Here is a 25034-nt window from a genome sequence, read left to right on the forward strand (position 1 = left end):
GCTGAAGCAGTGGCTCGGGGCATGGGAGGAGGTATGAGCTCTGAGCTGGGTTTCAGGATTGGGCCAGAAATGAAGGGTTCAGGGTGCAAGAGGGGGCTCTTGGCTGAGGCATTTGGGGTGCACAAGGGTGCATCAGACTGGGACAGGGGATCAGAGGGCAGGCAGAGGAGCAGGGACTTGGGCTGGGAAGCTGTGACACAGGATGGGGGGAGCAGGCTCCAGGTGGTGCTTACTTCAAACAGCTCCTGGAAGCAGTGGCACATTCCACTCCAGGTGGTGGTGAGGCCAGGCAGCTCTGGAAGGCCGTGCATGTTGCCCTGTCTGCAGGCACCACCTTTGCATCTCCCACAGGTTCCTGGCAAACAATCCCTGCAGGGTGTTGCTTGGGGCAGGGGTAGCATGTGGAGCTCTCTGGCTGTCTCTACATGTGGTAGCCAGAAGCGGGGGGGGGGGGGGGGGGGGGCATGCAGGCTGCTTCCTGGAAGCCGGGCGGAGCGGAAGCTAGCAGGGAGCCTACCAGCCCCACTGCAGAGCTCTGCCAACCACTCAATGGCCCAGTTAGCGGTGCTGTCAGAAGCCACCTGGATCCCTTTTTGACAGGGTATTGAGATCCAAAGCCGTACCCCTGCTCACTCTATTAGGTCAATTCTCCCTTTCAGAAGATCTAAAGCTTGCACATCTCATATTTGGCATTGTTCCTGTATGAAGTGGCTCATGTATGTGGCTTACCTGACTAACCACATGCTTTTATGGGTGTTGCCTGTTTCCTGCCTGATTAATTTGTTACCTCTTCCTGTGCTTTGTCATGCCTGAAATTCGGTTGGGACAGGGAGCTTGAGAGACTGCTAAATAATATGTAACAATAGTGTGACCATCATTACCTCCCTGTAGGTTATCACAGTGCCAGTATCTCTACAAAGTGTCCCCTACAGAAACAGGCTTTGTTCCCTATGCTACTATCCCTGCCAGGTCCTCAACTACTGATGGGGTGGTGGAATAATTTTTAGGGCAGATGTGGCAGACAGAATCCATATATTGTTTGTTATTACCAGAGATGGAAAAAGTGGGTGTGCCCTGGTGTGCAGCTGTGGCAAATGTTGGCTGAGCTGCAGCAAAAGCCAGCAGAGAGCTGTTTAAAGAGCTGGCAGGGCCCTGGGTTGCAATGGGACAGCACCTGTAAGAAAGTTGTTACTTTCACCTCTAGTTATCACTACTTCAAGCCAGGGTTGCAAAGCACCCTAATTCCAGAGTCACTGCCTATAGATGCCACTGTGGGTACTATTTTCATCTCTGGCATATTGCTATGGAACGTTCATCTCCCCTATGAATTCTGTATTTCCTTATCTGGCTCCAAAGTATTGCTATTGGTCTCATCTTCTCTCCTAACGTCTATCGTTCTGAAACTCACATGCAGTCCACCCGACCACGCGTCTCCTTTCCCACTCACGATATTGGCATCCAGAAATCTCTGTCTAGGTCCCGCTGGTCAGCCCCGCCCGCCTAGCTCCCTAGTGCTTTCTTACTGCGCCCGCCTGCACCGCGTCCTGTCAGGCCCCGGCCTCGCTTCCGGCCGCACTTCCCGCGTTAAGGTGACGTGGGCGGGAGGAAGGCCGGGCTCGTCGGGGCGATAGCGGCGCAAGATGGCGGCCACCACGGGCTCGGGTAAGTGGGGCTCGGGGTAGGCTGAGGCCAGGCCGGGGAGGAGGGACTCTCCGTCGCTGGCGACGCAGCTGGTGCCGGGGGCTCCGGGGTAACCGGCGTCGGCCCAGCGGGGTCCCGGGAGCGGGGACTCGCTGGCGGGGCGTGTCTGGAGGGGCGGTGGCCGGGGGCGCTAGGCCGGGGTCCCAGCATGAGGGGGCTGAGGCTGGGGGCCCGATCCGGGCGGGCGAGGTCCCAGGGTGAGGCGGCGTTGCGGGGTAGGGGTGGTATGGGGACTGCAGAGGAAGAGTGACACTGGGGGTGCTGGGTTGGAGGTGCCTTGTGGGCCGGCGGGGGTGCCCTAGGGGAGGGGCGTTTTCGGGGTGCCAGGATGGAGGGGGCTGCCTGGTATGCTAGAGGGCTGCCCCTGAGGGAAGGGGCAGTCTGGGGGTGTTGGGCTGGAGCAGGCACAGCCTGGTATGCTAGAGTGGGGTGCCCCCGGGAAAAGGGGCATTCGGGGACTATCAGGGTGTGGGAGGGGCTGACTTCTCTGCAGGGGTTGGGTGGAAGGGTATTCCAGGGTGCTGGCTGGAGCATGGCTGCCTTGTGTGTCAGGGTGCTCCAGGGCTATCAGGGTTAGCATCATAGCACACTAGAACTGGTAGGGAGCTCAAGAGGTCACTGAGTCCAGTGACCTGCCCTCACGACAGGATCAAACACCATCTTTATCATCCCTGTTAGATATTCATCTAACTTCTTAAATATCTCCAGTGAGCCCCAAGCTCCTTAGGCAATTTATTCCAGTGTTTAACCACCCTAACAGCTAGGGAGTTTTTCTTAATGTCCAATCTAAGCCTCCCTTGCGTCAATTTAAGCACATTACTTCTTGCCCTATTCTCCGAGGCCAAGGAGAACAATTTTTCTCCCTCCTCCTTGTAATCCTCTTTTAGGTACTTGGGTTCAGCAGGCTGAAGCGGGGGTTGCCTTGTGTGCCAGGATGGGCGTCATTGGGGGAGTTGGATTCTGGGAGTACCAGGCTGGGGATGACAAGGCGGTATGTCATTGGAAAAAACAGTTTGGGGAAGAATGGAGATGTCTTGTTCCAAGTTTTGAGGATGTTCTTGGCTGCTTTTCCTTTTTCAAAAATTCATTTTCATCTGTTCTTTTATCCCTTCTGAGTATGATATTTTCGCTGAACACCTGGGCTATTAAAATAAACCTTAAGTTATTGAGGGCTGGTCTACATTGAGAATTTGTATTGGTGTTATTTTTTTAAACATGGTCAGGATAGTTTAAAAAAATTCATATCTGTGAGAGACATAGCCATGCTGACTTCACCAGCCCTCTCCGCCCCACGTAGACAATGTTAGGTTGACCAAAGAATTATGTCAGCCTCGATATCACCTCTTCAAAAGGTGCATCACATGCACTCATGGGAGAGCCTTTTATCTTGATGTAGACAGTTTCTATGATGGGCAGTTGTCTACACTTAAGATGCTACAGTGGCACAGTTGCTACTAAATACTTCAGTGTAGACTCTGCCTACACCAATGAGGGGGTTCTCCACTTTTCCAAGAGACAATAGTTATGTCAACAGAAAAATTCTTCTGTCAGCAAAGCACTGTCTTTGTGAGGACCTAGGTTGGCTTAACTGCATAGCTAAACTGATCTAATTTTGTAGCGTGGATTAGGCTTGAAGCACTACAATGGTGCAGCCACAGTGGTTTAAGTGTAAGTATGCTCTGAGACATTACAGCACAGAAGGGGTGGGAGAAATGGAAGAAGGGAGAGAGAATCTGTTTTCAAAAGGTGTTACATATGGGTTGAAATGAACTGACCCTTTATATTTGGGTGCCATCAAAACAAGCATGCGACCTAATCTACATTAGGAAATTAGGTCACTAGCTATGTCACTCATGCTTGAGTGACAGCTAAACTGACCAACTTCCAGTGTAGACAGTGGCTTTTCCGTTCAACATAAGTACTGCTTCTTATGGAGGAGAAATACCTATGTGGCATAGGTGGCATTTTTTCTGAAGCACTGTAGTGCTGCTGCTGCAGCATTTTAAAGTAGCTCAGCCCTTCAAGTTACAGAAGCTGTATAAATTGACCTGGTGGGAGAGGCTGAGTCAGCTAAAATCTCTGCAGGAAACTCAAGACCTCTTTCTAGCAGTGTGTAAAGGAAAAGCTGCCTGAACTGTCAGTGGTTATGCCTGCCAGAATAATGTTTCTCTTTCCTCATCTGTTCTCACTTACCAGGTACTTTATTTATCTCAGTTCTGGGGTGAAAGTTTAAAATGAGTTTTCAGACCCTGGCAACTGGATAAAATAATGTGTGTTGGGTTCATTTTTTTTTTTTTTAAATGAACTGACTTGTGGGGCAATATATTTTCATGCATTTTTTTTTTTTTTTTTTTTAAACCTGAATCGGGGCTGAAGCTCTTTCCCCACCCCACCACCACTTCAGCATCCATGAGTCCAAACTGGTGCTCCAGCCTTGTTTCCATCCCCTTTCAGTGCTGGAGTACCAGTGTCAGCTCCCTGCTGTGGGGAGTGGGACTGGGGGGAGCCCCGAGCCACACAGTCTGGAGTCGGGCAAGATCTAGACTGTGGGTCTGCCTGGCAAGGGGGGAGAAAGGGGAAGGAGCAGCAGTACATGAAGCTGCTAACTGGAGGAATGGCAACAGTAACAGAGAGGGAGCTGTGCTGGTCTATATACTATCAAAACAAAAAGCAGTCAAGTAGCACGTTAAAGACTAACAAAATTAATTTATTAGGTGAGGTTTCGTGGGACAGACCCACTTCTTCAGACCATAGCAGTACCAGAACAGACTTAATATTTAAGGCACAGAGAACCAAAAACAGTAATTGAGGAGGACAAATCAGAAAAAAAAATGATCAAGGTGAGCAAATCAGAGAGTGGAGGGGTGGGGGGGAGGAAGGTCAAGAATTAGATTAAGCCAAGCATGCAGATGATCTAATTCTTGACCTTCCTCCCCCCCACCCCTCCACTCTCTGATTTGCTCACCTTGATCATTTTTTTTTTTTCTGATTTGTCCTCCTCGATTACTGTTTTTGGTTCTCTGTGCCTTAAATATTGAGTCTGTTCTGGTACGGCTCTTGTCTGAAGAAGTGGGTCTGCCCCACAAAAGCTCACCTAATAAATTATTTTGCTAGTCTTTTAAAGTGCTACTTGACTGCTTTTTGTTTTGGAGGAATGGCAGTGTAAGGAAATTCTGCCCTTGCTGCTTCAGTTGGCCATCTTCCCAGATCCCCCTGAGCCTGCTCCTGCACCTGTTTCCCACCCCGACTGCACACCCTCACTCCACTTCTCCACCCTATGTCCCTCACAGACTCCCCAGCTTGCGCCAGTATCCCCCTTCCTGACGAGACCCTGCACCCACACTTCATTCCTGCAGCCTACCTCCCACCCCCAGACTGATCCTGCCTACTCCCTCCTGCTCAGACCCCACACCTCAAGCCTGCTTCTGAGCAGCCCCTTCTCATGCACTGAACTTCTCATGTTTGGTCCCACCCCACAACCTATGGATGGTGTGCAAAGGGAATGAAGGGGTGTCTTTTTTTCCTTCTCTCAGTTGGGGACCATGCCAGTGAGGGAATTTTTGTTGTTGATTTTGCTTCTCACTTCTGAGTGGCTCACAACTGACTTCTATGGGTCATCAGCTCCTGACTCAAAAAGGTTCCCCATCCCTGCTAAATAGTGGGACCTGAGAACCTCTGAAGGTCATTTTGGTCTCCTGTTGGGTTGAAATTGGTATTGTCTAGGTAAAGTTAGCTGTCTCTGCAGCATAAAGCTTTTCAATGCCTGGCTTGACATAACATCCTATACAGGACTAATATTTAAAGAATTCACACCTTTATCCCTTTTAATTTTGTTAGTCTAATTTGCAAAGCTAAGCAACACTGCCAGGATAATCTCTTACAGTTAAAAAAAAAATTCTTTACATCTGTATCTAGGCGCCTTAGATTTAAACTGGAAAAAATATTCAAAATCTAGGTCCAGATTCTACAAGTAGTCTACGGGCATTGTCTACTTCATTTTTTCAAGGTGAACAATGAAAATAAGTCAGTTTTTCACTTTTGTTTAATCAGTTTCAGTTTTGGTTTCTTGCCCCAGTGTGCAGGTTTCAAATGTTCCAGGAGAATAGTTGTTTTAAAATCTCTGAAATTTAGAATTAAACATCCATGCATCAGTCACAGGACATTCCAAAAATGAACAAATCATAAGATTTCTCTTCCGATGGCCTATTTCCGAAGACATGTTAAAGCTTATAAGAACAATGGTTGTAGAGAATCAAGCTTTAAAAGGGGGAAAACCTGATGGTATAGCAGAGCAATAGCTACTGCCCTAAAGTTTATTTGATAGAGCTATTATGTATAAAAGTTTTTGTAACCTGGTATCATTACTGTTCTGCTGCAAATATGTTGTATATTCTGGGACACCATGTTCAACCATTCAATATAAAACATGAAGCTCTGCTTTGATCTCATCAGGCTCTCATGTGACTTCATTGTGGCAGCCGTATTTTTCCAATAATCCTATACAACTGCTTGCTTATCAATTTATGTTTGTCTGGAAGAATACATCAAGTGACTTTCTTTTAAACTAGTGCAGATCCCTAAATTCACTGCCTGGGTGACCATGAGAGAATGCACCTGACAAGATACCATGGGACCTGTGGAACCTACACTTCATGGAGACAAAAATCTAAAACTTTCCTTGTTTTCCCTCTCTCCTCCCTAAAATCTTGATTTGATTTTATTTTTTTATTGGTACCTGGCTTCCACATGACATTGCATTCTTCAGATCTGGCCTACATTCTTAAGTAACCAGTAAAATTTATTTTGATAATATGTATGTTGCCTCTTATGGATCATGCTCTATCTCCATGTAGTTCTAAAAGCTCTTCTTTATTGGGTCTTTTAGTATTGAAAGTAGAGCAATATGTCATTGAGGTAATATCTGGCTAGAGTGAAAAATAGGTACAGGAACCTCGCGTGGCTAAAAGCATGACAAAACACCAGAAACATAGCACTTTAAAGACTAACAAAATGATTTATGAGCTTTCGTGAAACAGACCCACTTCATCAGATCAATCTAATTTCCAATACAGGCTAACATATATAAGTACAGAGGACCAAAAAAATTGCAATAAAAAGTGACAAATCAAATAGGACTGGAGGAGGGAGGTTAAGTGTCCTGCCTGAGATAATTACGAGCATCAAAGGAAGAGAAGCAGTCCTTGTAATGCCTGAGTAAAAAGCATTTGAGAATAGTGATGTTCGTGTTTAAATTGCTGCTGGTGGGGTGTTGTGTACTTTAACAACTTTTGGCAAAAACTCTTAAAATTGGCATGCAACTTGTTACACACAGTGTAAGAATGTTGAGTCTTTGCCATAACCTATAATTGTGGAACCTTCAATTAAATTGTTGGCCTGTGTTTTAACTTAGGGTTTTGTTCCATTAGTAGACTAAGTAACTGTTCACTGCTGGTAGTAGATTCTGTCGTGGTTAACTATTCAAATTTTTTTAGACTGTCTTGCTAGAGAGAGCAGTGTTCAGTCACTTTCAGTAATGTTATGGTGACACTACAGTGATTACTATTGGCAAGATATACAGAGTTGATACCGGAAGTGTTTGTTTTATGGGTACAACAGGGACCTGGGAAATCAATCTCTTGGGCTTCTTCTGTTTGTGTTATGTTTGGGTTTTTTGGTTTTTTTTCTTTTGCTTTATCGTGGGGCTTTGGATAAGCAGTTTACTATTGTATTAGTAAAGTAGGTTTGGACAATCTTTATTTCACAAAATCCTTGTGAGGTATGTGTGTTTATTTGTAAAGCACTTTGGTATCTTTGATTAATATCTTTAGCATATAGTGCTTCAATAAAGGCACTTAGGAGCCCAGCCACTTCCTCTTTATCAAATGCACAAATTCTCATTTTAAAAACAGCACTGATCCAGAGGCTTAGATGCTAGCAGTTGTATCTATATTTTAAAAAGGCTCCAAGATGACTGAGAGGATTGCAGACCAGAGAGCCTTACATCTACGTGTAAGAAATAGATTGAAACAATAATTAAAAATGGAATAAGAAAGTTACCAGACTATCTTGATATGATAGTCTAACCAGTATGATTTCTGCAAAGGTAGACGCTCTCTTTCATATCTCTTAAAATTCTTTATATGTATGAATAAACAATAAGTGGTTAAACTTTTCTTTTAGACTTTTAAAAGGCCTCTGACAAGGTCCCTCATAAGAGACTGCAGAAAAATCTAAGCAGTCATGGAGAGAACAGCTGAGTTTTATAATAGATCAAAAACTGGCTGTTAGACAAAAAAAAAAAAACCAGTGGGATTAGTGGGAACCACTGAATGACTTGCTACAAAGACAGGAGTGGAAGAGCTTCATTGCTGCCCTGAACATCAGAGGTGTTATGAAAGCATGGTGGTGGTGATTGTGATGAAATGGTCAACTTTTATTATAGCAAAAATTTAACTCCATGGTACCTCCAAAGTTCCATCTTAGATCCAGTGTCATGTAGTGAACTAATCCATGAAAGGAGGTGAATAATAAGGTAACCTGCAAATAACAGAGAGTTACTTAGGGCTTGTCTATACTACTGCCACCTTACTGAGCTATAACTTTCCCTGACTGGAGTGTAAAAACACAACCACCTCCCTTCTCCTCCCCCCTCCCCCCCCCCAGTGCACGAAGTTACTCTGGCACTTTGCACATGCACATCTCCTAGAACTGGAAGGGACCTTGGGAGGACATCTAGTCCAGTCCCCTGCCCTCTTGGCAGGACCAAGCACCATCCCTGACATCCATTTGCCCCAATCCCTAAATGCCCTCCTCAAGGATTAAACTCGCAACCCCACGTTTAGCAGGCCAATGCTCAAACTACCGATGGGATCCTAGCGGTATTAGGTATTCCCCTTGTGGAGTCGGTTTACCTACTACACTGGGAAAGCGCTCTCCCAGCACTGGTGCCGTGACCATGCTGCTTTGTTAAAAGTGCTGCCATGGTTGTACTTCAAACTTACAAGTATAGACAAAGCTTCAGTCTATACCTCTAGCATGTAGGGCAGAGAGAACTGTGAAGCATTTCAGGGTGAGCTAACTAGAGTAGATGAAGTTCAGCGTTGCTAAATACAAATAATATACACTGAAGGGGTAAAAATAAAGTATAGGTTCAGCCTCTTAAATCCAGTACACTCTCATTCAGCATGACCATGGATGTTGCAGGACCAGAGAGTCCTGGGGCTGGTACTGCATTGGGGAATAGGGGCAGGGGCCTAAGCAGTGGCTGGCAGCCTGGCCTGGGCCAGGATTGGAGCTCCCGCTAGCCCTACAGCAGCACCAGGATGTGGGGGTAGGCAGAACCCCTTGCTGGAGCGTGTGGCTGGGGCCAAAGTCTTGCAGGAGGAGGAAGAGGGAAACTGGGGAGTAGAAGCCAGTGGTCCCCAGTGGCTGGAGAGCTAGTGGTAAGCAATGGGGCCCCAGTGGCTGTGGATCTGTGAGGCTGGGAAGCCAGCCAGGGAACCATGAGATGGGGATCCAGCATGGTAACTGGGGGGCTGGAAAGCTGCAGGACCTGGGAGCAAGTGGGAAGCTGGCCAGGGAACTGCAGAGCCAGTGAGCCAGGCAGGGAGCTGCAGAGGCTAGGTAGCCAACAGGAAGCTGTTCTGGGACAACTGACCAGGTAACCGATGCTGTGGCGCGATGGGGCTGCAGCTGCCAAGACGCAGAAACCGCAGCTAGGACCAGGAAGTTGGTACCCACAGCAGTCCTGAGACGTGGAGGTGGTGCTGCAAAATGGCTGGGGGGCCTTGAGGGCATTGAGCACCCTTGGTCTGACAAAATCCCGCATCTGGGATTGCTCAGGTCCTGAAAGTGTTCCACCAGGAAGGTGAAACCTGTACTCCTACACATTATAGAGGTCTGCTTTTCCTCCTGAGTTAATACAGTTTAGGATTCTAGGCTTCGTTGTAGATGCTCAGATCTCTGCTTACAATGCAGCTAGAATTAAAATCAGAACATTAGGATGTGTAAGGAATAGGATGGAGAATAAAAAAAAAAAAAAAACTATGCTACCATATAAATCCATGTTGTGGAGCACTGGCCATGTCTACGCGAGCCCCAAACTTCGAAATTGCCATGCAAATGGCCATTTTGAAGTTTACTAATGAAACACTGAAATACATATTCAGCTCTTCATTAGCATGCGGGTGGCTACGGCACTTCAAAATTGACGCGCCTCGCCGCCGCGCTGCTCGTCCAGACGCGGCTCCTTTTCGAAAGGGCCCCGCCTACTTCGAAGTCCCCTTTTTCCCATCTGCTCATGGGAATAAGGGGACTTCAAAGTAGGCGGGGTCCTTTCGAAAAGGAGCCCCATCTGGACGAGCTGCGCGGCGGCAAGGCGCGTCAATTTCGAAGTGCCGCGGCCACCCGCATGCTAGTGAAGAGCTGAATATGTATTTCAGCGCTTCATTAGTAAACTTCGAAATGGCCATTTTTAAGTTTGGGGCTAGTGTAGACCCGGCCACTGTGTGATATTTCTCTCTCAAGAAAGGAGCATTAATTAGAGGGTAGTTAGTGAAGGATAACAAGTGATTGGGGGAGTGGGAAGTTGTTATTTTTCCTTAGAAAGCAGATGAGTAAGAAGGCACATAATGAATGTGCATAAAATACTGGTGTGAACAAGATTGGTAACATCTGTTCGTCCTGTCTCATACAAGAGCAAAGGCCCATACAATTAAATCCAAAGGCCAAAACATTTTCTTACCAATTTTGAATTTTTTTTTGAATGCAGTGCATAATTGGCCTGTGGAGCTCATTGGCACAAGATGTTGCTGATCTCAAGAAGTTAGTAAGATTAAAAGGGATTAGACGAGTATACAGATAACAAGAATATCCAGAATTGTAATAGTTAAAACGAAGTGAATTGAAGCTCAGGCTTCGTGATTTAAGCCAGTCTCTACAAAAAAAAAAAAAGCAAGATGGGATCTAACATGGACAGCAGATTACCTCTCATCTACCTACGATCGGTTTCTTAGAACTTCTGTAGAAGTATTCAGTGTGGGTGTGTCTGCATGGGTAAAAATCTTCGAAATGGCCATGCTAATAGCCATTTTGAAGATTACTAATGAGGTGCTGAATTGAATATTCAGTGCCTCATTAGCATTAGGATGTTTCCGGCCGCAGCGCTTCGAAAGCAGCGCTTTCAAACATGTGCGGCTTGGTGCAGCTACATGGGGGTCCTTTTAGCAAGGACTCCGCACCTTTTGAAATCCCTTTCTTCTGCTCAGCTGAGGGGTGCTTTCAAAGCGCCGTGGCCAGAAGTGTCCTAATGCTGATGAGGCACTGAATATTCAATTTAGTGCCTCATTAGTAATCTTCGAAATGGCTATTAGCATGGCCATTTCGAAGATTTGTGCCTGTGTAGACACACCCTCTTGGTTACTGGACTAGATGGCTCTTGGGCTGATCCTGTATGCCCGTTTACTGTGTGCTTATTAGACATCTGATATTAAACCAATACAAAATTTTAGCTAAAACCCAGTATTGCATGAGTAACTTTGCTCTAATTTCTTGGTGTGACCTTCCTGCTGTTTTAAATTAATTTTAATATCCACATAAGACTTGCCTTTTATTGTATAAGATACGAAGAGTCAGCTGTATAGAAGCTTTTTAATCAAGTGGAATAATTTTGGAAATTCTTGCAGTAATTAAGGAAATATTACCCTTTTTTTGAAGGTAGAAGTTTGAGAGGATGGTGTTCTCAGCATCACCAGTATTCTTGTCACATAAAGACAGGTGATTTTTTTTCCCTCATAAGAGTTGGTGTAATTATTTCACCCAAAATATTAGTTTTGAATGCCTTCCTTAGTAAAATAAATTGTAGAGGATACAGCTGTTTATGGCTTGTTTCACAGCGTAAAAACTAAGAACCATGTTGATGTTGATACCATCTAATTTGTACTGCAAAGTTTTCTTTGGTTTGAGACCTCTTCAATAGAAATGCAAGTTTCTGTCAGCCATTGTAGGGCTTATATCAACATAAGCTGTTACGTATATAACTTTTGTTGCTCATGCATGTCAATAAACCATCTCCGTGAATGACCAAAGTACCAGTGTGGACGGTACTAAGTCAGTGGGCTACTGCCTCTTTGGGAAGTGCTTTTATTCTGCTGCCAGAAGAGTGTTTATCCTGTTGTCTACACTGTCTTTCTTCCCCAGACACACTACAGTGGTGCACTTGCAGCACTGTAGTGCTGCTTCTATGGACTAGCCCTTAGTCTTCTTTTAAAGAACACTGTTTAGTATAAAAGCAAGCACTTAGTTCTTCAGCTTATTCAGAAACATTTCATAAGGTTTAGGGGCTGTGTAAATATCTCAGTACAAGTCAGCTTCTGTTGTCCTAGAAGTCTTGTTTCAGTACGGTGACCTGTAAGGGCAATATAAGAACTTAAATTTCCTGTCTTAACAGTATCATAACCAAAAGCCTTTAATTAAACACACAATATTGCGTCACTTCAAAAGTATACTGAGGACAAACTTATGCATCTAAAAGGATACTTAATTTTGTGATTGTTGGAAAACCCGAGTGCAGGTTGAACCTTTCTAGTCTGGCACCCTCTATACCTAACCAGTGCTGAATGGGAGAATTTGCCAAACTGCAGGAGGTCAGTATTGTCTAGCAGCATTACTCACACTTTCATTGGCTAATGGGCTTTTAAAGACACTCTGGGTTAAATTACAGCTGAATAACACCACAGAACACTGAGAGCCAGGACTGGTGACTGGAAACAAACTTTATGGGATCACAGACAGCTTAGCCACACCCATGATAAATAGTCGTTGGCCTAATAGAAATCATGCCAGATAATGGATGTTGTTGGACAAGAGTGTTCCAGACTAGGTAGGTTCAATCTGTATTTAAAAATTGTTCCAGTACAATATTTTCTACGAAGAATACTTGGAGTGAATATTGTTGAGGCCGTAATACCACATATAACATGGAAAGTATTTAGAATTTTTGCAAGCAGTTTTGTGTATTTAGGTACAAAAAACAAGTTTTGTGGTTGAAAGATGTGATTTTTTTTTTTTTTTTTTATTCTAGTTAAATCTGGAATACTTACTGATATCAACATTAAAATTGGGGTGAGAGATCAGAATCTGATATTTCTTTTTTAAATTGGTTACATAAAATTTTCCTTGACTGAACAAGAACTTCTTAGAGTTCTTAAATACTGAAGTGTATTATTAGCCATGAATTCTTGTGCCTTGTTCCTTACAGTTGAGAAAAATTCATATGTGCCAAAAGATAAATGCTTGTATCTTAACTCCTGCCTAGAAAGAAAAGCTGCTGATGGTTTCTTTTATTGTCATGTGAATTTAAAGATAACTCTGGTTTCATTTGGTTTGATTCTGTGCATATTGAAATCAATGACAGTACCCCCTTTAGACTTTCATGATGCATCTGTCCCTGAAAGTATTTTGATAATTGTATTGTATCTGAAGTTACTAGCGCCAAGGTAGTTTGGAACTTTCAAAATGGATCCAGTTTTTGAAAAGTCACTTGGAAAAGCTCAGAAAAGCAGAGTACACTAAACCCTTGATTTAATGGACTAATCGGGGGAACAGGTGTCCGTTAATGCCGAAGGTCCATGAAATCCAAGTGGTTCTGCTGTGTGACAATGTACTGACCTTCCCACTCACTCCTGGCTTCTGCCCCACTTCCCTTCTCCCCTCCTGCCCCGTTTTCCCCCCTCACACCTCCATCTTCCTCTGCCAGTTACGGGGAGAGGCACTGTACACAGGCATGTCTCCTTCCAGGTCCCTTCTTGGAATGTGTTGCACTGCAGGTCCTCTGGCTCTGGTGAGTTACCAGCATTTATTTGCCGAGGGTAGGGGAGTAGCTGATGGACAGTGCCCGTTATTCCATAGTCCGTTAACTTGGAATCTGTTAAATTGAGGGTTTACTGTAAGGACTTTATTTTTGCCTCATCACATTTATGCTTGTTTGTGTGACTTAGATGAACTATTTTAAGTGTTTTTAAACAAACTAAGATACTTAAGTATCAAGGCTTTCTGTGCTCTAAGTGGAAATAACGTTGTTTAGAGTAACAAGATGCGAAAGCTTTAAAAGTTAGCATACATCCTGCTAATTTCTATACTGAAGTAATAGGAGTTGACCTTTGGAAAACTTCAAGACCCTTTGTCAAACTAGGGACTTTCATACCTCTGTCTGGAAGTAAATTTTTCTTTCTTAATACAAAAATGATCTTAGGTTCTCACTGATAAGGCAAAAAAAATCCTGTCAATCTTCTTCATTGTTAAGTCATTCTGTTGTGCCTGGATCTGGCAGATCATTGTGGGAAACCAGCTTAAGATCTGAGATGACTTGACCAATAGGACTGCATTTTTTGAAGTTGCTTATCAATTTTAGGTGGCTGTTTCTGCTAGATGCTTGAAGAGCAAAGACTAATAAAGAGGGCACTGTATAACTTAATATGCTATCTGCATAACAATAAGGCTAGAAACTCTTCCCTTGTAGCTTGAGTTATGTAGAAATAGTTTTTTCCACTTATTCTGACCGGTGAAGTATCTTCCCCCAATCCCCTCTGTAAAGTAGATGTCCATCATAGGGTTTGTCAGTGCTAGTAAACAAAAGTCTTAAGACCAGAGTTTATACAAATTTGCTCAGAACTTAAAATGTATATCCACTTTACGAGCTCATGAAATTGGAAGCTTACCTTTTAAGTGCTGCTGTAGTTAAGTTTCTAGCAGGTTTCACTGTGGCAGTAAGTATTAAACAGTTTTAATTTTTTGACTTTAGGTCTAACATTATCATATATTTCTGTTTGGAATATTTCCCTGACATCTGCAGGCATTCAAATTAAGATGATGTCGATTTTTCTCCTTTCGTGTCCTAGTTAATGTGAAATTTGAAGCTGGTGCTCAGAGTATATGAGATTCATAAATAATTGGATGCATTAAAATTTATAATCTAACACCTGTTTTAGCAATGTCGTTATTTTAAATACTTGAACTGAGCTAATTATGTCTTCTATATTCTGTATTTTTTAATTGAACAACTGTTAAAACAAACAGGTTTTTGTTATTATGTTGGCAGTCTCCCTAACTACACTTAATAAAAAAAATAGTTATGCAGGTATTTGCCATATGTGGAGTAGATGACTCACTCTAGAGTCAGCTGGTATAGGAATTTTTCTGTCGTAGAACGTGCCCTGGATCTAGCTTGTAAAATTAACTTAGTAAATACTAAATATGCACACAACAGATCAGAACATATTTTAGAGTGCATGATTGGACAACTGTTTTCTCTTGGACTACTTCCTCATCCTCTCACTAAACTCACAGACTGATTTTCGTCAATTTGTATGTTTTTTTTTTTTGAACTTCATTCAACTACCATGTTGGTTACTAAACTTCCGTGTAATGCTTTAGCAGCATGGTAGGAGACACCTTTGTACAAGGTGCACTGGGGTCATGCACTGATCCCCCTCCCCCCCGCCCCCCCCAACAGGAGTTTTCCATGTTTTTATATAGTGTGAAATCAAAGTTTTAATAGTGACTGGTAAACTTACTACTTTGCAATTGTATAATATCCCTGTGACACTATTAAATTTCTGTAGCAGTAATACTAAGTGTTCATTTTTGGCCTTTTTTGCGTGTGATATAACAGTTAGGAACAAGGAACCAATAGGACCATGCAATTCTATGTGGACTACCAGCGATTCACGGGCTAGTTTAATTGCTACTCTACAATTGATTTTCATTTCTAGGACCCTTGCTGCTTCATTGCTCCAACTCATCCAAATAGCCTGATTCAGAAAGGGTCCTAAAACAAAGGTGTCTTCTGTTCCCATAAGAACTTGTATTTAATATTACTCTCTCCTCCCTCTCCCGCACTACATTTTCAAAGTCAAGCACACTTATGTTCGCAATTGACGGTTAATGTTGCCATTTAAACTTCCCTGTGCATTTACATTATGATTGTCTTTAATAACACGATCACATACTCATTTGTTCCCCCAGAACTCCTGCCTTATTCAGTGCTCAAAATGGATGGTTCTCACTTACTGGGTACCTATTTAATATTTCATTTTGTTCCTGTCAGTATGTGGCTCCATGCCTTACCACAAACCATCCAACTCTTGTCCTGAATACAGAACTAAATTCATCTTGGGCTCTTATAGTCTTATAGCACCTCCTTGAGTTGGTATTATCCCCACTATACAGATGAAGCCCTGAGATGGAATGATTATTAATGCCAAATTTGTCAAGTGTCATAACTTTAGATGCCCAATTTGAGACAACTGACTTATTCAGAATTACTGGTCATGTGTTGGGTTTGGATTTTCTTAATGCGTATTGTAGTCTTTGAGGATTAGAGTTTTGGTTCCCCAGCAGAATCGGAACTGACATATTCAGTGCCTTAGCTGGCTATGGCTTTTGAGGAAGACTTTAAATATACTAAAGTTGTCATACTCTAAGCACTGTCAGTTGCATATGAGAACTCTTCCAGGTTTTAAAGCAGTCAAGGGGGATATTTTCAAGGTTCTTGCTTTGCCTCTTCTATGGTGTCATGTACTAGAGAGGTGTGTTGAGTGTTAGATGAGTTTACCACTGAGAACACTTAAGTCCGATAAACAGAATAATATTGGTCTTCTGTGCTAGCCAAAAGGTAAAGATGGGCACTGGGCAGTTTCTTCAGTCATGGTTCCATAATATGCAATATTTAATAGTTAACCTTTCAGTATTTCAGTAAGCAAAATCTTCTTTAAAAGGTCAAGTGGAAAATATCTCAATTAGCATTCAATGTCCTATCAATGCATCTTTGTTTCTTTTATTACTATTCTTAAGCATGTACTGTGCACAAATAAAAGAACATTATGCAGAACAGGAGTCATTCTGGGTTCTTAATGGCTGTGGTTTGGTTTTGGTGGGAAAAATCACTGAACCTCTATTTGTCTCGGTTCCCATCTGTAAAATGGTAATGATGGTGCTTCCCTATCTTGCAAGTGTGTTGAAGTATAAGTTTGTTAAAGATTTTGAGGTGTTCAGATATTACAGTAATGGGGGCCCATATAAGTATGTTAGCAAGACCTTGTACTGAGGAAGTTCACTAGAATTAACTTCAAATAAACTTGTCTATGTTATAGAACAGATTGATTTATTACTTTTTAAAAGCTCTGGAAAGGTTCATAGATGTCTAAGCTCACAATATTGTAGCTTCTACTTTTATCTTCTTAAATCAAATGATGATAAAGTAGGAAGAGAGACTGTAAGGAAACAGGAGGTAAATATGCTGCTTACATCTCTGAATGTACAGAGGTCCTCTTCCACATCTTGGGCTGTGCATTAAATGCAGAGCCTAGTTGCTCTTGCTAACTAACATGTTTTTTTTAAGGCAAAAGGGTCTTTCTTTCCATTTTCAAGATCAAAAGTTAAATATAAAAATATCTTGCTCACACCATGAAAATACTGTCTCAGATTGCTGTTTCTCAGTGCTTTCTAAATATTTTGATATAGGATTATAGCAGTTCAGTTATCCAGTCCCATATCACTGATATTCTCAGTTCAAAGTTTATTTCTGATTATTTTTAGGAGTAAAAGTTCCTCGTAATTTTCGACTGTTGGAAGAACTTGAAGAAGGTCAGAAAGGAGTAGGAGATGGTACAGTTAGCTGGGGTCTTGAAGATGATGAAGATATGACACTTACAAGATGGACAGGAATGATTATTGGGCCTCCAAGAGTAAGCATCAACTTACAGATATGAATTCCAGTATCACTCAAAATTCTGATTTCCTCTCTTCCTTTTTCCCATCTCAGATGTTCTCATGCATGTGTCTGAGTGGCTACATATCTGCAACCAGGTTTACTTGGCATATAAATTGCCAATATATCTTTCTGCTTATGAGTTTAAACAATGCTAATACCTTTTCACTGATTCACACTGTTACACAAGTGACATACACATACAGATTACTATGTACATTTATTTTTAGTGTCCTGTAGCCCTGAATTACAGCAAAGTATAGAAAGCCTGTCCCAGTTAAACATGGAGCTTGATCTTATCTCCTTAACCAGTCATCATATAGTCTTAGTTCAGTTTTGGTCATCATCTTCAGAGTTTCTTGAGGATTTCAGGGGTGAGGGTTGTATTTCTGTTGCTGCAAAACTGGCCTGTTTCTTTTAAATGTCAGTTAATGCAGAAAACTTGTTAGAATGTGAGGTTCTAACCATAAAATAAATAATGCTTTTGACTGTCACCTGTCTACCGACCTGTATTCAGTATGCCTCAGAGTTGCTTTTATGATGCTACTGTGCTCTTTAGAGTAATACAGCAACTGGAGAATATCTGGCCTCCTTTTAGTGATGTTAACAAAGAGCTATCATGATGATAGCAGTACAGCTGTATTATGTGTGAGACAAATAATTAGGCATGGTGCTTCCATAGCACTTGATATTTTCATATTAACTTATGTAGCAGTACAGCTGTATTATGTGTGAGACAAATAATTAGGCATGGTGCTTCCATAGCACTTGATATTTTCATATTAACTTATGTACTAACTTGTCTTGCAGTATGAAATCTGCAGTGGTGACAAGCTTAGTGTCTTACAGCTAGTCCAAAACATGGCTGGTGTGATGGCTCTTCAGAGGAATGGTGCATGTGACTATGCAATGGCTGTACTGGACAAATTGGGCTAATTTCTTTGAGCATAAATTTTGTAGATGTCCCTACAATCGGAGAGCCCCTTTAGGCCTCTGGGCCAGTGATGGGCAACCTGTGGCCATGGGCCTCCTGGCTGCCCTGTGCCTCCACATGCCCCTTGTGCACCAGGGCACTGGAACTCCCACTTTATTGATTCACAATGATCCACCTCTGGGAGGGAGGGAGAAGAGCATGGATGGGGTGTTAATCAGCCCATTAATGTGCTCTGAAAGCACTGGGAGGGAGGGGAAGGAACGGATAAAGTGTGGGGCTCTGGCACCCTAGTACGCAAGAGATGCATGAGGGGAGCAGGTGAAACCCCAGTGTGAAGGAGGACCACTTGTGCAGCCCACTCACATTTCATGATTGACCATTGCTCCTCTACACCTTATCATGACTCATGAAGATTTATCTTAACTTTTTAACAATATAGTACAAGGGATAATGTGACTATATGTTCTTATCAGTCTCAAATACATTTTTAAAAAAATCCTGTTAAATTAATGGTAAAGCCAAGAGTTTATTGTATAATGGACACTTTCATTATCTCTCATTCCTTGTTCAGCTTAACTGTTTTTGCTCTTTGACACTGTTAATACATGTAAATATGTTCATATGTCCACGTCATTCGCCGGAGTGACAGTTGTTGATTTAGCACCTAACTTGGGAGGCGATATTTAATTAGTGAGCCCACAGCAGAGTTGTGCAGTATCTGAACTGATCCACAGTGAAACTTTTAATAGTTAGATTTGCAATTTAATTATAGGTTAAAATAGGTACAAGTTGAACCTCTCTGTTCCGGAACTCTGTTGTCCGGCAACCTCTGTAATCCTCCATGATTTTAGTTAGCCGGACAACCACTTATCATGGGTATGGCCAATTTCCCATGGTCCCATAATATTTGTTTATAGCTACCAGTCCTGGCTCTCAGTGTTCTGTGCTGTTGGTAATATGCTAGACAATGACCTCCCATGGGCTGGCAAATTCTCTCATATTGTTCTCCAGTTTAAAGCTGGCTTTCCTAGCATAGGGAGATTTTTAGTAGTGCTTCTTTCTCCTGCCTCTCTTTTGGCTGCAGTGTTTGTAATCCAAATGTTGGTCTCTTTAGAATTCAGTGTGTTGCTTGAAGGCAGCAGACTATGAAAGTGTGGGCTCTGGGAACTAGTAGGGGATTTTGTTCAGTGGAGTGGTATGCTTCTCTGTGCACACAACTCAGCTCGTTGTATTACCTTCTTCTCAGGAAGACATACCGAATGTTGGCATTTTCTTCAAAAACCTACTTGTTTCCTTTTGTAAGTAGGAGTATTAATAAAAGGAGGAAGAATCTGTATTTGGTGATTTAAAGAGAAAAATATTAAAACCTGACGCATACTGACCCTTTGGATTATCTCTTACTTCATACATGGAGACATACTTCTTCCTCCCATACTTTGTTTTGGGCAGATAGCTTTGCAGCCATTTGTATGTGTTTACAGAAACAAAACAAAAAAAAGACATTGTTGACCTCAATCTTATCTGTAAGTATTTTTAGAGGCTATAGATTCTTATATGAGCCAATCTTTTAACACTTGTCAGTCAGTGGTTTTGTTGTAAACAAATATTTTAAAAAGACTGAAATCTGCCCACACTTGTGTGCTTTTACCATGTAAGTGCTGTCATGGGAGCATACATAGTATGGCTAAGTGAATCTTACCTCAGAAACTTGAAAGATAATCCAGTCTGTCTAGAAGTGGCACAATTTTTGCCTTTTTCACAACTGCCTTTTTTTAAGCTTTTCTGTCTGTTCCTTTTTTTTTAAAAAAAAAAAAAGGTCTCTCCTACCAAAAATCATTAGGAAATCATGCTCTTCATAACTGACCACTGGATGTCCCTGTTGCATATATAGCTGCAAATGTATTTGTGCGCTGGTCTCTAAATACAGTGATTCTTTGAGTTTCACACTGGCAGATTCTAGTTTACTAGTTACAAATATGTATATGCATCTGCATTTTTACTCTAATAGGTCATGTCCTAATGTGTGCTTTCTACTTTCTTAATCGTTCTTTAGTTAAGTTGTAAGATAATTGCAAAGAGGGTGCACTTACAAGTGCATTTACCCTGAGAACTATCTCAGTGTAAAATCCTAGCAGAAACAAAGCACAAGTATTTTTACCTCATGATTGCTACGTACGAATGGCCACACTGGGTCAGACCAATGGTCCATATAGCCCAGCATCCAGTGTTCCATACTCTGTTGTCCATCCCTGCATCAGGCCGTGCAACTTAGGGACACCCCTGTGTATGGAGTTAGGGATGCCCTTACTACCATCTTGACCTGTCTCCCATGAACTTATCTAATTAATTTTTTTTTTAATTCATTTTTAGTTTTGACCTTCACAGCATCCCCCTGCCTAGCCTGATGACATCTGAAGTAATTGTTTCTTTAGTGCATCAAGGGTATACTGTCAGAGAGGTAGCCATGTTAGTCTGTATCTTCAAAAACAACAAGAAGTCCTGGGGCACCTTATAGACTAACATATTTTGGAGCATAAGCTTACATGGGCAAAGACCCTGTTTGTCAGATGCATGAGTGGGGGAGTTCAGAGGAGGATTTAAATAAGGGGGTATACTGTTGATTTTGGTGAGCTGAATTAAAGTAAAACAGTACTTGTAGGTTATCTCCAGTAGGAATTTATATAGAGAGCTCTATGTGCAAACCATTAGGTTTCTGAGCACCTGTACACTTGCATGATGGCAGAACTTGTAATTTTGAGCAAGTCCTGTTTTTTGTCATTCAGAGCTGTGTTGTCTCTGCAGGAATCTGCTCAGATTTCCTGGCCTGGAGAGTTACTCTGTTCAGACCTGGCTGTTTTGTGGCCTTGTGTCATTCTCCTCTCATTGTGGCAGATACAGCTGGAATCCTTTCCTGACCCAGTCTACCCCAAGTGGTCACTTAAAACTCCTGTAGTGTATGATTGACGCCTCCCCCTCCAATTAATTGTCCTATTCCTCTGCCCGCTGTCTTAAATTGTCTTTAAAAACTGCAAGGCAGCAAAATGTTTTTCTGTCCCTGTACATTTGTTGTGGTCTCCTTTTCCATATGTCTGTATTTTGTCTAGATTAAGTTTCTGAGGATAAGGACTGTCTTATATCTGTCAGGCACCTAGCACAGTGTAGTTGCTATGAAAAATAATAATCCTTTGACGACAACTCTGAGAATGGGGAGTGACCTGTGATTGTATTGTTTTGGAGCATTTTCCTGATTTCCTCATAAGTCTCACTTCTTCAATGAGATATGAATATGGCAAAATAATGAAGGGTTATATAGTATTTACAGTTAAACAATTCTGATTAAAGTTTTAGAATTATAGGCTTTGGGGGTAAATTGTGTTTAAATAGTTGGCTATTATAAACCACTGGTTTCATTTGAGATAATCTAGCCATTTGAACCTACAACTCAAAAGTGTTACATGCCTTTTAATTCATTAGTAGGAATCAGAAGTCTATAGAGAAATACTAGATTACCTTAAATTAATCACCAGGAAGGGACTTCAGTTTTATTCTATAGTGTATAAATAGATGACCGTTTTATTAGTTTGCAGCGTGACAAGCTTTATCTATCTTGAGTGCTAAGTGATTTTTTCTTGGAAATTTTGAGTGTAGCTTAGCAAATATACAGCCACCTTCCGTATCACATTCAAACTCTGTATCCCTGATAACTATTGTAATTAAGTGAATCTGATATTTCCTGACACAAATATTCCTCTTTTCCAGACAATTTATGAAAACAGAATATACAGCCTTAAAATAGAATGTGGGCCTAAATATCCAGAAGCACCTCCATTTGTAAGATTTGTAACAAAAATTAATATGAATGGAATAAATAGTTCTAATGGAGTGGTAAGTTTTCTTTTTCCTGTTTCTGTTAAAGTGGTTTAAACATGGAGCCTTAATTTGAACCTACACTTTCACTCATTTTTCAACAAAATACTTTGCTTTCTTTTGGAGTAATGTGAATAGGGGAGGGGTAAGCTAATTTTATCATTGATCATGTTTCAGAAATTGAAATGTATTGCTAACAGCTCTTGTCATTGACCTTAGCAACAGTCATGTTGTTACAAAGTATAAGCATTTATTAAGCTTGAAAGGAAGCTAAAAATATGTTGAATTTTTCAAACTTGCTGGCAATTATTTGATTAAAAATCACCATACCTGATAGGCAGCTGTATTTCTGGACTTCGAGGACTGACAGCAGTGGTGGTTTTTTTTATCTGTTTTTTTTATCTGTTTTTAGGTGGATCCCAGAGCCATATCAGTCCTAGCAAAATGGCAGAATTCTTATAGTATCAAAGTTGTTCTGCAAGAGCTTCGGCGTCTAATGATGTCTAAAGAAAATATGAAACTTCCTCAGCCACCTGAAGGACAATGTTACAGTAATTAATTTAAAAAAAATCATGCCCCTTTATTCAATTAAGCTGTCTTCATTTTCCACAGTAGTAAATTTTCTAGATGCATCTTGTAGACCTCAAAGTACTTGAAAGGAAGTTCCCATTCAAAGGAAGTTTATCTTGAGATACTGTAAATGATACTAATTTTTCATTTGAAATATAAGTTGTGCTATAATCTTGTCATGTGTAACCACTGTCCACATAGTTGAACTTCTGGTATCAAGAAAAGTCTATTTAAATTTATTACTGTCAAGACCAGTGTGGCACATTTAATTCAACTGTGAAAACATATATCACACAATCACCTTGCTGTGTGTTTTGGCCTGGGTTGTTGTTGTTAGGTTTTTTTCTTTCTCTGTCTTTTTGCAATAGTGTTGAAGCTCAGGGCTATTTATTAGAATAGACACAAAGGTTTTAGCTTCCAGGACTATGCTGGGCTTTGTGGACTACTAATGGGGATGTGTGCTAACCTCAATCATCCCTCCCTTTGTGCTATCTCTAGTAAAGGCTGAATGTGATTGTGGTTGGTTTTATTTTTTTTTTAAGCCCTGGTAATCTAGGGCAGGCTTTCCTTCTTTCCTTTGGCCAAGGCACAGATTGTATTTCTCCTCCTGCCCTCTTCCCACAATAACATGGGCCTGGGGTGAGGGGTTCAGGGTTTTTCAATCTTTCCTCTCCCCCATCTTCATAGAGGGGGTGCTGCTTTATTTTTGCCCCTTCTGTGAGACTTCTCCTTACCCCTGGCCAGTGGCCTGCAGGAGAAAGTGTTTGGGCAATCATCTGACCTGTCCCCCCCCTCTTGTTTTTGCAATGAATTTAGTCTTCACCAGCCTGGGAAACAAGAGTATCTATTCTGCTCGCAAACTTGGATCTCCCTTGCCCCCATGGCACTGCTGCCACACCGCCAAGCTGACCATGGCTGATGTTATTAGATAGGCTTTTGACATAGAGAAAAGAGCGGTAATTTACCAGGATTGCTTGGATTTGCTAGCTGCCAAACTTTAGTGGGGGACCTCTGCGTGGAGAAATTCTAAACACACACTCCAATACAACCAGTCAAATGTTGGTGCTTCAAAGTTGACCTGGGGATGTTAACTAAAGAACAGCGCACTTACCTTTTGACTCCTTTTTAAAGACCTGACCATTAGAGACAAATCAACTTAGTATAGACTTTGTTTGGACACTTGAAGCATTGTGACATGATCTCTTCCATGAAGATTTGGGGAGAAATGGTATGCATAGAGGTTAGAGAGAGACCTTGCTGGTAATGCTTCCTGGCAAATCACTGCCTTTTCTGACTTACTGTATTGGACCACAAACTGCTGATATGTGGATGCAAGCTTCAATATAAACAAACTAGTGTGTCCTAAGTTTTATGACAAATTCAGTGTTTGTGTAAAAATCCCACACTTTAAAGCAGCAATCAATGAACAATTGATGTTTCCATTAACTCTTTTGAGGAAAATATTAGTTGTAAGGATTTAACATCCTCTGTAATTAAAATTTAACATAACAGTATTCCATAAGCAGCCTTTTTATTGTATCAGACCATTGCCTGATTTTAATATAATAAAAAGTGTGCATTAATATGACATGGCTTTAATTGTATTAATGTTTAGAATGTTGATCGATTGGGGAATCTTGAAATGTTTGGGAATATCTTGTTTACAGATCGTAATAGGGTAATCTGATTCCTATAAGTAAAATGTGAAAATATTGTATATAAAGGTGTGATGAAAGAAACAACTGTCCTGATTCAGGTGTACTGCTGCCGCCTTCAGAATACTTAGTAATGGGGGGTATTGCATGAGTGTGATCGTATAGGTTAAAGATTCAAAATAATTGAAGTGTCCTCCTTATGAGGATATAAATGAACTTCTGAAACAGAAATTCCTCCACACACAAAAACTGCTGCCCTGGTGCCTACCGCTGTGGCCTTCATTGCCACAGTCCCACTGAGCGAACGGAGACCAGGCATTGCAACCTCCCCTACTTTACTATCTGTGTACCCACAGAAGGAGAAAGACATGAGGGGAAACAGAGCTGGAAAGTCAATTAGATTAATTCTCATCGGAAGATTTTGTCCTGCTTTTTCTAATAGTGTGGTCTACAAAGTTCAGAATGTGGATTTCTGTTCAGAGTGTTATACCCTCTGTTTTTAGCTGGGGAAAGCCTTTTTCAAAAGGAAAAAGTGAGATAG

The 25034-nt window shown here is 41.7% G+C and overlaps 1 protein-coding gene across 2 annotated transcripts; it reads left to right on the forward strand.

Moving 5' to 3' along the window:
• Positions 1-1622: 1622 nt before the first annotated feature.
• On the forward strand, positions 1623-24426 carry UBE2V1 (ubiquitin conjugating enzyme E2 V1). 2 transcript variants are annotated; one of them, XM_075011659.1, is made up of 4 exons: positions 1623-1662; positions 17296-17444; positions 22161-22286; positions 22681-24426. In XM_075011659.1, exons 1-4 carry the CDS (start codon positions 1641-1643, stop codon positions 22825-22827), a joined length of 444 nt encoding a protein of 147 aa, XP_074867760.1. In that variant the 5' UTR covers positions 1623-1640; the 3' UTR covers positions 22828-24426. The 2 variants fall into 2 exon arrangements, with proteins under 2 accessions (XP_074867760.1, XP_074867759.1); XM_075011658.1 differs by lacking the exon at positions 1623-1662 and adding an exon at positions 12532-12580.
• The last annotated feature ends 608 nt before the right edge of the window (positions 24427-25034 follow it).

The sequence above is a fragment of the Carettochelys insculpta genome, chromosome 17 (genome assembly GCF_033958435.1).
Source record: "Carettochelys insculpta isolate YL-2023 chromosome 17, ASM3395843v1, whole genome shotgun sequence".
NCBI lineage: Eukaryota > Metazoa > Chordata > Testudines > Carettochelyidae > Carettochelys > Carettochelys insculpta.